This window comes from Aplidium turbinatum, chromosome 13 (genome assembly GCF_918807975.1).
Source record: "Aplidium turbinatum chromosome 13, kaAplTurb1.1, whole genome shotgun sequence".
Classification (NCBI taxonomy): Eukaryota; Metazoa; Chordata; class Ascidiacea; order Aplousobranchia; family Polyclinidae; genus Aplidium; species Aplidium turbinatum.
In genome coordinates, this window is record NC_137484.1 from 2,606,484 (window position 1) to 2,621,844 (window position 15,361).

The 15,361-nt window shown below is 38.5% G+C and overlaps 1 protein-coding gene and 1 pseudogene across 1 annotated transcript in view; one reads left to right on the forward strand and one right to left on the reverse strand.

Annotated features, from left to right (window-relative positions):
* LOC145782149 (pre-mRNA-splicing factor 38A-like) overlaps positions 1-5,613 on the reverse strand; it is a 31,669-nt gene extending 26,056 nt beyond the window's left edge. Inside the window, exon 1 of the mRNA XM_082593905.1 lies at positions 5,333-5,613. Coding sequence (XP_082450031.1) covers positions 5,333-5,462 — 130 coding nt within the window. The 5' untranslated portion in view covers positions 5,463-5,613. The remainder of the gene's footprint in view (positions 1-5,332) is intronic.
* An 8,653-nt stretch (positions 5,614-14,266) lies between these two features.
* On the forward strand, positions 14,267-15,158 carry LOC145782362 (zinc finger BED domain-containing protein 5-like; annotated as a pseudogene).
* The last annotated feature ends 203 nt before the right edge of the window (positions 15,159-15,361 follow it).

Below are 15,361 nucleotides of genomic sequence, written 5' to 3' on the forward strand. Positions count from 1 at the left end.
TGCTGATGTTTGTTTATCAGCATTGATGTTTGTTTGCGTCTATCTGCCATTGTATATCGCCAAGCTTTATAATGTAGGCTCAGGCCTCGAAATTCACGGCGGACATGTTCGCTGGCGTTTATCAGCTACCGTACTTCTGTTTCTTTTGTTTTCTTAGAAGCAGCGCTGTTGTTGCAACAAGTAGATCTTTTAATTGAGATCGATCCGCAACGAAGGGCAAATCTGAACTAAGAAACATATGATTTAGGATTTTTTAAAAATAATTTGCGGAGGGGCAGCCACCCCGAGGTAAATTCACGGGGGGGCACCGCCCCCCCCCGGAGTCGGCGCCTATGATGTCATTACTGCTATTGTGTTCTCAAGTGTTTAAAATGTTTGGATTGATATTTTTGCAATAAATAAATAAGAATTAGGAAAATTGCGGATCCGCGGTAATTTATACATATTTTCCTATAGACCAACATCGTTTTCGGGATCCATTACGCCAAGGTTTGTTTTTTTTTCGGATGAAACTATGTGAAAATAATCAGTAGGTATGCAGGAGCTAACCATGTCAAATGGAAGCAAATTTATTCCAAAATAAACGTGCAATTGAAAGATTTGTTGTATCCACAAATTTCCCCAATTGTGCATTTACGCATTTTTCCCCTTCCACGAAAATCCTGCTCCCAATTTACGATCTTCTTCCGTATTTCCGAAGTTGATGGAGTTTTCACCTGAAATCAATTGTTTTGTAAGGTAGACGCAAGTAGCTAGAAGTGGATTACCACCAAAAAAAAATATCTTCAGAATTAAAGAGTGGGTGATGAAAAATATTGTGTTTCAGAAAAAAAATTCGCGGTTAGGGGAATGACCATATGCCAAATTTCAATAAAATCTATGACATGTGGTGTAACCCATTTGCTCATTTGGCATGGAATGACCCGTGAGTAAAATGTTCGCATCTCTTTTCTGAAGTGACAAGTTCAATTGGTTTAGAAGGTTAAAAATGTCTGCCAGGTCTGCAAGTTTCCCAAGCGAAATTTCATTGGCTACTAGTGAAGCCAAGTCAGCATAGTGCGACTGCAGGAAAACTAAAAGCTCCTCTCGCAGTTCAAATACGCATTTTACAATTTTTCCTCTGGACAGCCGTTGAACCTCTGTATGGAGCAAAAGGCTTGAATGTTTTGAACCCAGTTTGTGGCAAAGTTTCGAAAATATTCAACACTGAAGTGGGCGAACTTTGAAGACTTCAAACAATGATTGTCCCAATTGTTTTGCAACAAGCACTTCGCGATGAATCATACAGTGAGTTTGTTTAATGTTTAGTACTTTTTCCCTGATACGAGCTGGTCATCGAAGCCGCCCTGTCGGTGCATACTCCCACACATCGCTCCCACGACAATTCAAAGGTCCTTGAAAAAAATGGTTGCAAATACATACATAGACTATGTAGGCAGTAGGGTGCAACCTATTTCATCCCCTGAGCACTTCGTCCCTTGATTTTGTTCCCTGAAAATATGGAGAAAAAAATACAATGGAGCCAAAGTCGCTGATCGAAGTTGCCGCAAGCTTTCTTTTGTTAAGATAAAAAAAAAACATATAGAAACAATCATTTCAATCATCAATCATTTTATTTTTCGTCATTAACGCGTCCGGTACGAAAAAGATACTAACTACAAAAATCGATATAAACCTACCAGCACGTTAACGAACGGGAAAAGATGGCAAAACCTTGAAAGGTTTAAAACGTGCCTGAATGAAAAATTATTTAGTAGGCTATATATCAGTAGTTAGCACGGCCACAAAACCCAACGCTGAAGTCGCTGATTGAAATTGCTGTTGCCGTAACAGTTAACTACGCTAAGCATCTTGAAATAATAGTTGATAAACCGGACCTCACTCCTCATTTTCAGTTAGGGTTATCGAATTAAGATTATAGCCCCTCCATTACAAATCAGGGGTCGATCTTAACTTTTTTTTTCACTAGCCCACCGGACTAGTTGCTCCCCGTTTTCACTAGCCCGCACGATTTTTCACTAGTCCGACCAGTTCACTGACTTTTCACTTGTCTGATGACGTATTAACAATAGCGATAACTAGTAACTACCCAGCTAACACTCAGCGTTAGACACTTTGTAGTAACGTTGAATCAGCATTTGATCACGATATATTATACAGACGAAATCGGTTAATAGTATACTGCTTAAACATATCAATCGTTTATTTGAATCGGATAAAAGCACCAGGATTTGCTTCTAGTTTGCATACTTCATTCATTTAATCGTATAATTGTGCCTGTTAGCGAAAAGAGAATGTCTCTTTTTTGCTTCGCATAATTGTCTTCAATGTTCAAAGGCGAAATGAAGCAGAGGGAGACATACGCATGCGATCAAAACAAAGACAAGTGTCTGTAATCCCAGGCCATAAGCTAATAGACATCGCACTACAAAAAAAACAATTTTCGCACAGCTGGGCTTTATTAAAACAGAAGAGCACACAAAAGGAATAATCACACTTCCCAATAAAGAAGTTTAAATGCTTTTGATGTCATCCGTGGGCGACTGGCTTTCCAAGAAATGGACACGGACAAATTATTTCGGCTTGAGAGGGAAGTGTTGGAAAGCATGTCCAAAAGTTTAAACCAGAAAACGTTGGAGAATTTTTTTTTAACTGCTGAAAAAAAAACAGCCTACTATTGTGAAATGCAGTGCATAATTTCATTTGTGCAGTTTCGTTCAGTTGAAGAACATTGCAAATTAATTATTTTACCAGACAGCGCAAAAGACTTGAAAAAAAAACTTTGCGATTTCAAAACAAACAATGAGTGTGAGCCGTGTTTTTCTACCATATGATACCACTATTTTCGTAGGCCACGTTCCATACTCAAAACTACACAGCTGGTACGGAGCTAAAAATAGCACCATTGAATCAAAAACATCAACGTCAAAGTTCGCGTTGTGACATCACAGGTATCGGTGAGATTAAAAGAAGTCCGATTGCCACAGTTTGCAGAAAAATGCTTTGATCGTAAATGCTCTCCCAGTCAGCAAAGCTGGTCTTTTTTACATTGTTTCAACGTCTGCAGATGATAAATCAATGTAAAAGGGACCAGTTTTGCTGGTTGGAAAATACAGCATAGTGCTATGTAACACAGAACTAGTAAACTCTAAAGTTTAACCAGAATTGTAAACAGTTGTAGGAAGTATCAGTTGTAATGTGGCGACAGCCGACCTGGCGTGCTCATTACTACCACGTGTCGTGTCTAGCGAAAATGCGAGAAAAAAGTAGTCACGTGCTCAGTTGACCTACTTTGCAGCCTTCTTCGTGCAATTTCGCCTCTGGCAAGCAAATTTCTGCAGTATTTCAGAGTGAGAGTGACCTCAGTGACGTCGCCAATCGCCATTTTGTAAACCAACACTTTTCATCAGCGAATATTTTCACTGGCCAATCGGACTAGTACTGCAACATTTCTACTAGTCCGCGCAAATTTTCACTAGCCATTGGCTAGCGGACTACCGCTAAGATCGAACCCTGCAAATGATCACAAGCTGCCACGCTGGAATGATCTATTCTTCTACTAACATTTGGGAACGTTCAAATATTATGTAACGCTTTTTTTCCGAATTTTTGACCCCCTTTCCCCCATGCAACACCAACGTAACGTTTTTTTCAAAATTACTAAGAAAAAGTCACATTTATTTTGTGAAGGCCCATAAAAATTCAATGATTAATTCAAAAGGAAAATTTTAAAATGTTTGTGGTAACTTTGATCAGCGATTTCCGCTTTGTTCTATTTCTTCTTTCGGTCTTTCAGGAGACAAAATCGGGGGACAAAGTGTTCAGGGGCAAAATAAGATGCATCTGACTATGCGCATAACATTGGAAAAGCTAAGTAACAATTAAACATCATCATCATCATCCGTTCAGTCGTTTACGACTCTTGGTCACTCTATATGTCATCTTTCTCCACATCTCTCGATCCCAAGCAGCCTCCTTCAATTCATGCACTTCCATTCCACTGTCATTTACGATTGTGTCAAGCCATCTTGTTTTTGGGCGCCCCCTTCCTCTTCCTCCAATGACCAAACCAAGCATGATGTCTTTTTCCATTGATTTGCTTCTCATTATGTGGCCAAAATATGAAAGTTTCTGTTTGACGATTCTAGCTTCTAGGGATATGTCCGGTTTAATTTTCTCATTTGTTACTTTGGCTGTCCAAGGAACACGCAATAACCTTCTCCAACACCACAATTCAAATGCGTCAATCTTTCTTCTGTCTGTTTTGTTCATTGTCCATGTTTCGCATCTGTAAGTTCCAATTGGGAATATAATAGTTTTGATCAGCTTCTTTTTTGTTTCTAATTTTACATCCTTGCTCTTCCAAGTGCTATTCATTCCAACAAATGCATTTTTTCCCAGCGCTATTCTTCTCCTTATCTCTGGTGAGGTTTTAGAGTCCCAGCTTATTTTTGAGCCTAGAAATATGAATTCCTTCACTGTTTCAATTTCTTGATTATCGACCTTGATTACAGGCCTGTAACTAGGGGGGGCGCAGCCCCCCCTGCAAAAGTGTTGGCACCCCCTGGAAAAAATTATGTTAATTAGCTCTGTTCGCTGACTTTTCAGTTTTATACTCAATTTTCTTGTGTTATTTAATTGTAAACATTGTGTGTTTAAAGGTGTGGTAGAATGTTGTCTCTAAAACAAAGTTTGCCTAATTTTAAACGAAACTACATTAAAAGAGCGAGTTTTGCCAATACCAAACATTCAAACATCTCAGCCAGGAATTAGCAACAAGAAAACATAGAGACTTAGCTTTATTACCGAAAAATGCCCTAGAAAACATGATCTTATCCTTTTGCTATGCCACCGGACAGCACCATTTTACAGGAATATTTATACCCACATGTTTGTTGAAAATGCTTTCAGAATGCACCAAATTCAAAGTAATTTTTCAAAATTTTCTGGGGGAGACCCCCCGCTACTGGGTGTCGCCTTTGGCGAAGACGCCGTCGGTCTTTGACCGTCGGCCGTCAACCCCCACCCCCTTTCAAAATTCCTGGCTACGCCACTGACTGGTTCTATGATAAACTAGTCTAATGTAAACGTTGTATTATGCCTACGATTAATGTTCTTGCGTAAATATACCCACATTGTGTACAAACGTCGTTTTTGTACATGATACGGAAAGTAAAAGTTGGGCCCCCTCTAGAATACTTTTTGCCCCCCCTGCTGCTCCAAGCTAGTTACGGGCCTGCTTGATTATCTAACAATTAAACAGTGTAGGCTAAATGACTTAAAAGATGTGGTGTAGTAAGATTTATATGGCATAAGATAATAAATAACATACCAGATAAAGCAAAGCATTCTTCTTTCCAATAACGACTGTCATAAATTCGTGAACGAATAATTTTTTCAATGAGGTACTGTGGATTAGTGCCTTTCACAGTTTGTGCATCTTTTGCAGTTCGATTAGCCATTAAAATTATAATTCAAGCAAGCTTATAAACAAATTAATTGTAGGCTATGCTGTCATTCAATATTTAAAATGAACTACAAACTGGTCGAGTAAGCTTTGAAAACATCTAGCTGTTGTATCCAACAGGAACAATTAGAATTATAGAGAGAGTTGTAGCGACAAAAAAAGCAATGGCATAATGATAAATGATTAATGGTGGTGTGCCGTACTCAGCGTTGCCAGATTACATCCTAAAAACAAGCAAGTGAGTCCGAGAAAACAAGTCAAGTAGCCTACGGTACCTACGCAAGTTAACGAAAATTAGTGGTTTTTCACTAAGTCAAAAGGGATCTACCATTCACTTTCAATTTAATTTATTTTTCTTTGTCAGAATGCAGAAAAAATGAAAAACAGTTTTTACTAGCGTGATTCGATAGCTCAGTTGGATAGCGCGTGACTTTGGTCTTTCGCTGCCATCCTTGTGTTACGGCCAATCTCTGTACAAATCAAACGTCACATAAAACCGTTCAGGTCTACTGAATCTTGGCGTCTGACGTAATGGACTATTGCTAAAAATGAGCGGATTGCAGAATCGTTTGCAAGACCTGTAAAAATTGCAGCTGCAGCAAAGATTACATCATTGTTAAATCTTTGATTACTTGAACAGGTGTGGGCCAAGCTTGAACAGCTGTAAGCCAGGCTTGAACAGGTGATAGCCAAACTTGAAACAGGTGCTTGAATAGTTTATCATTGCTTATCATTATTACGTCGCATAACTGCGTACGTGAGTTTGAGATATTGCAATGCATTCTGGTCATTTTAAAATTGTTGATTCGAAAGTTAGTCGCATATTTAACTGTTTGCTTAGTGCTTGCCAGCTGGACGAAAGTGCCGTCTTTACTCTTTATCTAAGTAGTTTGTATCGTAGTGACAAGTTTTCAGTGGTGTACGGTGTTGCATCCCAATTTCGACAGCTTTGAGGCTATTTTTACAGAAATACAATTCTTGAATAGACGTTTGCAAAAGAGTGTTTCTTTCGGTCATTGCATACAGACGAACGGATCGGGGAATCTTATGTTACAATTTTCCCACGAAGAGATTATGGTTTACCGTTGTGACCACCTTGTTGTGCAAATTATTTGTGTTTATTGTTTTTTGTATATTTTTTCCTTTTTTTTTTTCCTTTTCGCCAACAAAACAAAATATAAACTGAACTGAACTGTGTACGAAGAAGTTTCAGGATCAATTGGCGCTTGTTCGACTCTCGGAGTGCGCGCTTGAGCAACCTATTCTAAGAATTTCTCTCCTTTCAGCGACACCTAGTGGATGAAATAAATTCTGGCAACAACACTCAGGGCCTCTGAGAGAAATCAGGACTGGTCGGGAAAAAGTATGAAAAATGGGCCCCAACAACATAATTTTCAGCAGAAAACATAACCAAACATCTTTTTACGTACCGTATGCATTTCGTGTTCGTCTCAATTGAACATAGCCTACTTTCCTCTTGCAAAACACAAAAATTAACCTACTTGAACCAACAAAACTAACACCAACATACACCTAATACACAAAGCAAACAGCAGAGAATCTTGAAAACTTTTCATGCAAGAGGCAGTCAATGCTTGGAATCAAGTGCGACAATAGAAGAAGAAGAAGGCTAAATGGCTAATATATAGAAACTGAGGAAACGAAATGTTTTAATGAGGAACCAAAATATTCCACTTTGTTTGGAAAGATTTAAAAATATAAATAGCTGTTTTGATTTTAACAAAAGTACGGTACTTGTCTGGCGCCTGATAGGAGAAAAAGATGTGGAAAAATTGGATAGGCTACTGTGTCTCTTTCTAATCATCTAATGGCACTGTAAGGCGCCGAATAAAAGAAATGTCAGTTGACATTGCTGAGCAAGTAACTGCGGGAATTAGAGCCTCTAAGTTTGGATTCGCCATTCAGATTGACGAATTTGACCGACGTCACTACAGGCCCGTAACTAAGGGGGGCGCAGAGGGGCGAAGCCACCCCTTAAATTATATTGGCCCCCCTGGAAAAATGATGTTAATTAGCTCTGTTCGCTAACTTTTCAGTTTTATATCCAACTTTCTTATGTTGTTTAATTGTAAACATTGTGGGTCTAATTGTTAAACAGACAGACTCGAGATTTATTGCTGGTAAGATTCAGAGTAGGCCTACACAAGTTTCCAACTGAGCAAAGCAGTGTGATAATCGATCAGTCTCCAGAATACTGTGCAGTTGACTGCCACTAAGCATTATTAAAGTACCGGACAACCACCTTGGCATTTGCGTTTCTGGTATGCTTCTATAGCCTACTTGCAGTTTTAAACTTAAATTGGCAGACAATTTATGGTTTTGTATATCTGTTCGTGCCCTTTTAAGAAAAAATAAAAACTTGATGAACCGTGAATCGCTCATTCCACTATATACGCAACTGAACATAGATATTCCATCAGAGGCGGAAATGCAATTGTCGCAAAACAGTTCCTACATGACCATGTGGAAGTTGCAGAACACCAGGATTCCAATATAGTAGCCTGCTGAAAGAACTGTAGCTTACAATCAACGACTGGCATTCCAGAATGTATATAAGCTTGCCGCTGCTGTGGCATCCTTCGGGTCCAGTAGTGCGGTTTGTGAGAGTGGCTTCCCGGTCTTATCTCGGATAGACAAGCCTACACGCAGGTCTATGTTCCAGGCGAACTTGGTTCTGTTGGCATTTGAAAAGGAAATGATCGAGAAAATAGATCTGAACGTTTTTGTTAATAGATTCACTGAAGTCCATCCACGCCTTTTGGTAAGGTAGGACCTAATCTATCTATGACGAGTATAGGTACATTTCACTGATGGTGTGAAATAGATTCTCACTATTATCATTAAAGGATTGATCTTGAAGAAATGATTGTTGATTCTGCACTAGAAAAAATGAGGTTCATTATACAATTATTTAATACAAAACGATGAGTGACAGGTGCAGCCCTATTTGATCATATAGTTCAAGGCCTATTTTCTATGTAAAGGCCTATAGTATATTTTATGTGATTTATGCAGCGCATTAGAGGAAAATGTTAAATAAACTAAAACGAACTCAAAGTTCATGAAAGGCAATGGATTAACTAACAAAAAAATTAACTACAAAGTCATAAATTTTGCTGCGGTTTCTATGCCAATTTTTAACCAGTTTATCACTAGTTGATGGTCGGATGTTTTAAAAATAATTTTGCTTCTCAATTTCTATGCTGTCGTCATTATAACTGTTTAAGCTACAGCATGTAATTCACTCTATAATGCCAGCTCACGCTGCTTGACAATTATTCTATGCTAATCTAAACGCAGTGATGTACGCGCATACAAAAAATATTGACGCCGTCAGCGCAAACGCAAACGTTCGAAAAACTATACGCCGCATGCGTCAACGCAACTTGTAAAAAAAGTTGGCGGCGTCAGCGCATACTCTAGCGCAAACTCATTTTGTTTGCTAGGTGCCAAACATTCACACGGTATAAATCACTCGAAACAACACACTTTTCAAGCCACTTCGCGACTTCTCGTTACAAGAAATTATCTTTTTGGGCGGAAGACACATCTGGCATTGAAAATATAAGTTTTTGCCTTTCGAAGAAGAGAGCTTAAAATACTTTTCCATGTAGGGCCATGGATTTGTATTATCATGCTCCATTTCACTTGGAGATTAGTATTACCGTAAGTTATTCCCTGAATACAATAGTGTAGTATAAGAAACTGTAATATATGCCTATCAAGAAAATTCTAGTATTATAGTAGCCTAACTGTCGCTCCTAGTATAACATACTAACTGTCGCTCCCTACAAATCCACTATAAAAAACACTATTTTTAAAATGATTCCGTTTGAATAAGACTAATGTTGCTTTTAATGCCATAATTCTCTCAGTAAGCTCTATGCTTTTTTCTGATAAGATTTTTAAAAAGTGGGTTAATGGAAGACAAAACTGCCAGACACAAGCAAGTTTAGATTCTGAACTGCACAACTCTTTGTTATTAGCATTCAGGGATAGTTAGCACCTACTAGTGTTATGAGCAGTAGCTTAGGCTACTCAAAAGCCTCTCACAATTGGCCCCTGGATGCATGTTTTGCTAAACTGCTTATCAAGTTACAAAACATAATATAATTAGGCTACATACTTACGCAACAGAATGTATAAATTGTCAAGTAAAAATTACCTTAGCTTGATAGCCTACTCCCTACTGTATGTAGAGGTAGGGGATACAACACATTTTTTTGGGGGTAGTGTCAAAAACATCAGTGTCCAACCATTTTGGAAACAGTTTTGTTGTACGACATCAAAACTGCAAAAAATATTAAAATCCGTCAACTACACATCAGTAGACATCATTTGCAAGATTAGTTTTTCCAAATTCGCGAAACGAAGAATAACAAAAAAGAAAGCTAAATTTCAATGATGTTTACAATTAACTCACACCAACAATGCAAAATATATGGTAGCCTTAATTTTCAAGGAAATCAGGTACGCAAGTCTAGTTTCCGAGATTCGGTCCCCAGATGTATGATCAATGACCATGACCAAAAAAAAAAAAAAAAAAGAACAATGACCATGACCGATAGATCATTTTTTCCTGGGACTAAAGCTAGAAAATGGAAGTTCGGTAGCAGAACTTTTGGGCGCGCAAGTGTGAAAATGGTACGGTATCTGCAATCTGCATGCCTGATTCCTTTCCCTGAAGGGTGAAAACACACACTGCGTAACAGTTTTCGGGTACCGTAGTTGCAGTTTTCACAGTTTTTGTAGCAGGCTCCTTGTACGGAAGTGTGAGTTTCACGCTTCGGTAGCAGGAATCCAGGTACCGTAGGTCCGTAGCGTGAAACTCACACTTTCGTGCAAGCAGCCTGGAAAAAAGTCACTTCGAAAATATAGCCTAAAGATAAAAATGCGTTTTTAAAGTCATCTGCATTCTTAAGCGTGAATTTCATCATGCGTCCACCAGTCATTTCCCAATCACCATCTGGTTTACATGGCAACACTTGCTCTGTGTCAACATCCTCAATGTCATTGTGTTTGGAGTATGTCCATAGCCGGCTGCTTTTAGGTTGTACTCTATGCAAATGTTTAACTTCTACCACCATGTTTCCTTTGTGCGAACGTGTATAATAGTGCACAACAAAATCACCCAAAGTATCCATTTTGCCATTCTTAAGATCTTCAAATACAGGGTCATCAATAATTAACGTTACAACAAGAGATCCAATTCAAAAACTGGCAAACGAGGCAAACATGGCCTATGAAACCATTTTCACAGTTGAAGATGATCCCATTCAAACACATGAAGAAACAATTGCTAAATGCCAATACCATTGAGAAACGTCCCTCCAGAGTCAGATTTCTGCTCTGACGCATTGAAGGAAGAGGCACGCTGCCAAACCTTGTGTTCAGCGATGAGAAGATATTTGATGTCTAGCATCATTTTAAGTCAGAATGATCGTGTTTGGTCAAGAGATGGTGACGTGGAACCCGGGTAGTCACTCGGAGACAAGAGGCGGCATCAATGACGCAGTCAACGAATCAGGAAGGAGTCCATTGATTTTTGTGGATCAAGGAGTGAAATTGAACCAAGAAAACTACCGAAATGATATTCTTGAGGGTTCATTGTTGCCTTGGGAAAAGAAACACTTCAAAAAACGTAATTGGTCATTCCAATAAGATTCTGCCCCTTCACATGGAGCTAAGAGAACGCAAAACTGGCTTTCAGCCAATGTGCCGTTCTTCATTTCCAAGGAAGAATGGCCTCCTTCATCCCCTAGACTTTGGCATCTGGTCTTACTTTGAGAATAATGTTTCGACTAAATACCACCAAAGATTGGAAGCGCTGAAGGCTAATCTAAAAAAAGAATGAGCAAAAATACCTCAAATAGTTATTCATGGCTCTTGCAGGTCCTTTTCGAAGAGTCTTCGGCTTGTTATCGACACAAATGGCAAACACATTGAGTAAAACTTGTTTTTCCTAAATACTTATTTCTTTGACAATAATGTTATATGTTTATTACTCAAAAATTGCCAACCATTTGTTAAATACAGTTGTTTGAAGTTATATATAACGTTAATTAATTATTGATGACCCTGTAGTTGTGGGAATGTGTTCAAAAGGTAAGGCTGGTTTGAAACTTCCACACAGTTTAAGAGAGGCAGAGTAATCTTGTGCATAAAAACAGATAAGACCTTCAATTCTGTGATAAAAAGCTCACAGTTTAAATAGAGTTTACATACCTAAACCAACAAATTCGTCCGGATGTTTCGTCCAGTAGCATATGAAGCAATGGTAATACATGAAGAATTGAGGCTGCTGAATAACTCAACTTGGTGAAATGCTGTTCGCGATATAGTGACATGTGCTTGATTTGCTGTTCTCTTTCCACAATAAGATCAAATTTATTAGCAAGTGAAGTTGAATTACCCGATTTATCATGGGTAGGCTAACCAACTTTAATATTGCAATTATACCAGACACAACAATAGCCTTTTTGTCTCTAAAAAAAGGGCGTAGAGCTTTGTTCCAGTCTTCCCACTTCCCCTCCTTTCTACTCTCTTTGCCAAATCAGCAAGAACTTTAACGTTTGACTCATTGAGCTTCTCAACAGTATGGCTTTTGCAAAGCAAATGGTATGGTCAGAAGACAATGCAATTGCAACATGCTCTTCCACCTGCAAGTTCTTGTTTGCAGGGCTGCAGCATCAGCCTTTAGACTATCTGTTTTGTCCCATAATTGCTTGGCTGTGACAATAGAAGATGTAGTCAGTGAGGCTGCTGTAGCCAATCTCTCGTAGGTTTCAACTATTAACTTCGTAATATTCTTCCTGTCTTCATACACAAAAAAAATTGTTCAAATTTTCACTATTCTAAAGGTCACAAAACGAAAGGTCAAGCCTCTGCTCGTGGGGTCAACTAAGGTCAAAATAAAATTGAGGATGTGCGGAAGAATAAAGTGGGTCAGGTGGAACGTACCTAGCACACGTGCATGTAGAGGACCTACACTCTACTCTGCACTCTTTATTATGAACTCATCAAAACATCCCGAAAACCGAATATTTACGTTTTTTCTCACAAATATGGTCAAAATTTTAAAAATTGTGTCTACTGATGAAAAATAAATATTTTTCAAATATTTTTGCATATTGTTGATAGTTATCATAAATAGACAGACAATCGATAACAACTTAATAACATTGAATTGCATAATTCAAAATTAATACAGAAATGAAACAGATACATAATTTCAAACGTTTTCGGCAAAACTTTCTGCCCTCTTCAGGAAAATATCTTAATTCATCTAAACAAAACAAAATTATTCGTGAAATGTTAATAATAAATGACTGAAAATTTAATAAAACTGCACTGACCTGCGTACAAGCAACAACTGACGAACAAACACAAAAGGTGGTAGCAATGAAGAGGGCAGAAAGTTTTGCCGAAAACGTTTGAAATTATGTATCTGTTTCATTTCTGTATTAATTTTGAATTATGCAATTCAATGTTATTAAGTTGTTATCGATTGTCTGTCTATGGTTTTTAAAAAGTACCTCTCTACCAAAGCTATATTATCATAAATACTTTCCAAAAAATGTGGACAGAGCAAAATCTGAGAAGGTCACACTTTATCCCCTACCTCTACTGTATGTAGGCCTACACATTACTACGCTACATAGCCTACAACAAGAATAACCGGCAAAGTAGTGTAGCCTACTACATATAACATACAGAGTACAACATCATGCAAGCAATCACGGTCGGAGACCAAATATTTGAGTTTGTTTAGATACATAGGCTGCACTGCTCATTGCCTGAGAAGTTTCTGATTTGCCCCAAAATGCAAGACTTAACTAATATAAATTAAAGTGCTCACAATTGCTTACAAACGCCTTCAACACTGCTTGACTAAAAAAACTTCACACTACGAAGCCAAGTCATTGTTTACATTTTACATGGAGCGACATTACCAACCTAGCCTACCTACTTGCTTGCTTACATTACATTCCTGTTCTGACCCGTAATTTACTAAGTAATTTCTCAGTAGGCCTAAGTTGTTTTAACTAATTCTTTCTTTTTTCTGCAAGACTTCAGTCTCCACGTGGGACTCTAGGGTCAAAGGCAGTAGTGCGATATACAAACAAACTCCAGCTGACTGAACAATAGATGACACTGTGACACAACACTAGAACAATGGGCAATTGCAAGATGTCAACATTTTGCAGTTTGACAAAAAAAAAATTGCAAACAACAACTAAGACATTAAAAAGTATGCGTTGACGCTATGCGCTAAAAAACCGCGAAAACTTTACGGCGCATCCTCAAGCGCAAACTATCCAAAAAAATGTGGCCGCAAGCGTTAGCGCAAACAAAAAGTCTACGCCGCAAGTATGCGGCGTAGAATTTGCGGCGCATACGTACATCTCTGTCTAAACGCATACTTTACGATTAATGTTTTTGTGTAAATATACCCACATTGTGTACAAACGTCGTTTTCGTACATGATACGGAAAGTAAAAGTTGGGCCCCCTCTAGAATACCTGGTTCGACACCGCTCTCGGGAGCATGCGGCTGTGTCTTTAGCAGGACACTTAAAGGGATGCCTGAAGGTGGACATGAAGATTGGCTTCCTTGCTTTCCCGTCCACCTAATCTAAATCTTCAACCACCAGGTGTAGGCCTAAGCCTGGATACGACAAACAAAAAAACAAAATTAAACTTGTGAATTTTATAAAGTGTCAACGTCTAATACACGACTGTTTGCAAGGCTTTGCGAACATCTTGATTCCGATCACAAATGTCTCCTTTACCACACAGAGGTACGCTGGCTCTCAAGAGGAAATATGACAAAACGAGTCTTTGAATTGAGGAATGCGTTGCTTGTATTTTGCAAACAAAAAATTCCGATTTTAAAAACGATTTGGAAAATGATGCATTCATTTCGAGGTTGGCTAATTACTATTGTCGGATATTTTTGAAACTCCAAAATAAACTTGTTTTTCTAAGGACCAAACAGCTCTATTTCAGATTTTATCTTACTGGACATCTGGACGAAAAACATGGAGAATAAGCAATAGCCTACGAAATGTTCAGATTTCTAACCTCTCTTCAAAGGCAACCCAATGATAAATTATGTCAAGAATCGGATGTCATCTGGATCAGCTTAGAACCGAATTAATGCATTATTTTCCAGACATGACATGCTATCATACATACATCACAAATCCGTTCCCCGTTCATCCATCTTTTCTACCTGTAGGAACGGGAGAGCAAGAAGATATCATTGACATTCAATCTGATGAGACAGCAAAAACAATGCACAAGGAATTTTCTCCAATAAACTTCTGACTGAGCATGGCCTCTACATAGGCCTACAAGATTTTGGCGCGTAACACTATTACGCAGCTGTTAGTTTTTCCCAGTACATGGGAGTGTGAGCAGGGTTTCTCTTTCTTGATGTGCATTAAAACCAAGAGTTGAAATCGCCTTGAAACTCCTGGATACGATTTCCGATGCGCTGTGAGCTCAGTTGGACCTCGCCTAAATCAGCTTGTGGAGAAGAAACAATTGCAACAATCACATTAAATTTTGTCTTGTTAGTGTGTGTTATTAATAAAAATCAGGGGATGATTAGCCCGGTGGGGTGACCTTTTTTGTCATCAACTTGTACTTCTTCGAGAGTAAGGGGCCGCATTTGTTTGAAATTTTCGGGCTAACTAATTAGCCGTCCCTGTTAATATTCCTATATACATTTTGAATGAAGTTGAGTTTTTTGATCATTTGTTGGTAGGCTACGCAACAAGATCACAGAACCTCGAAGTGGTGGGCTGTAAAAAAAGGTTAACCACTGGGCTATAGGCTGAGTCACAATTGATGATGTGTTATCTTGATC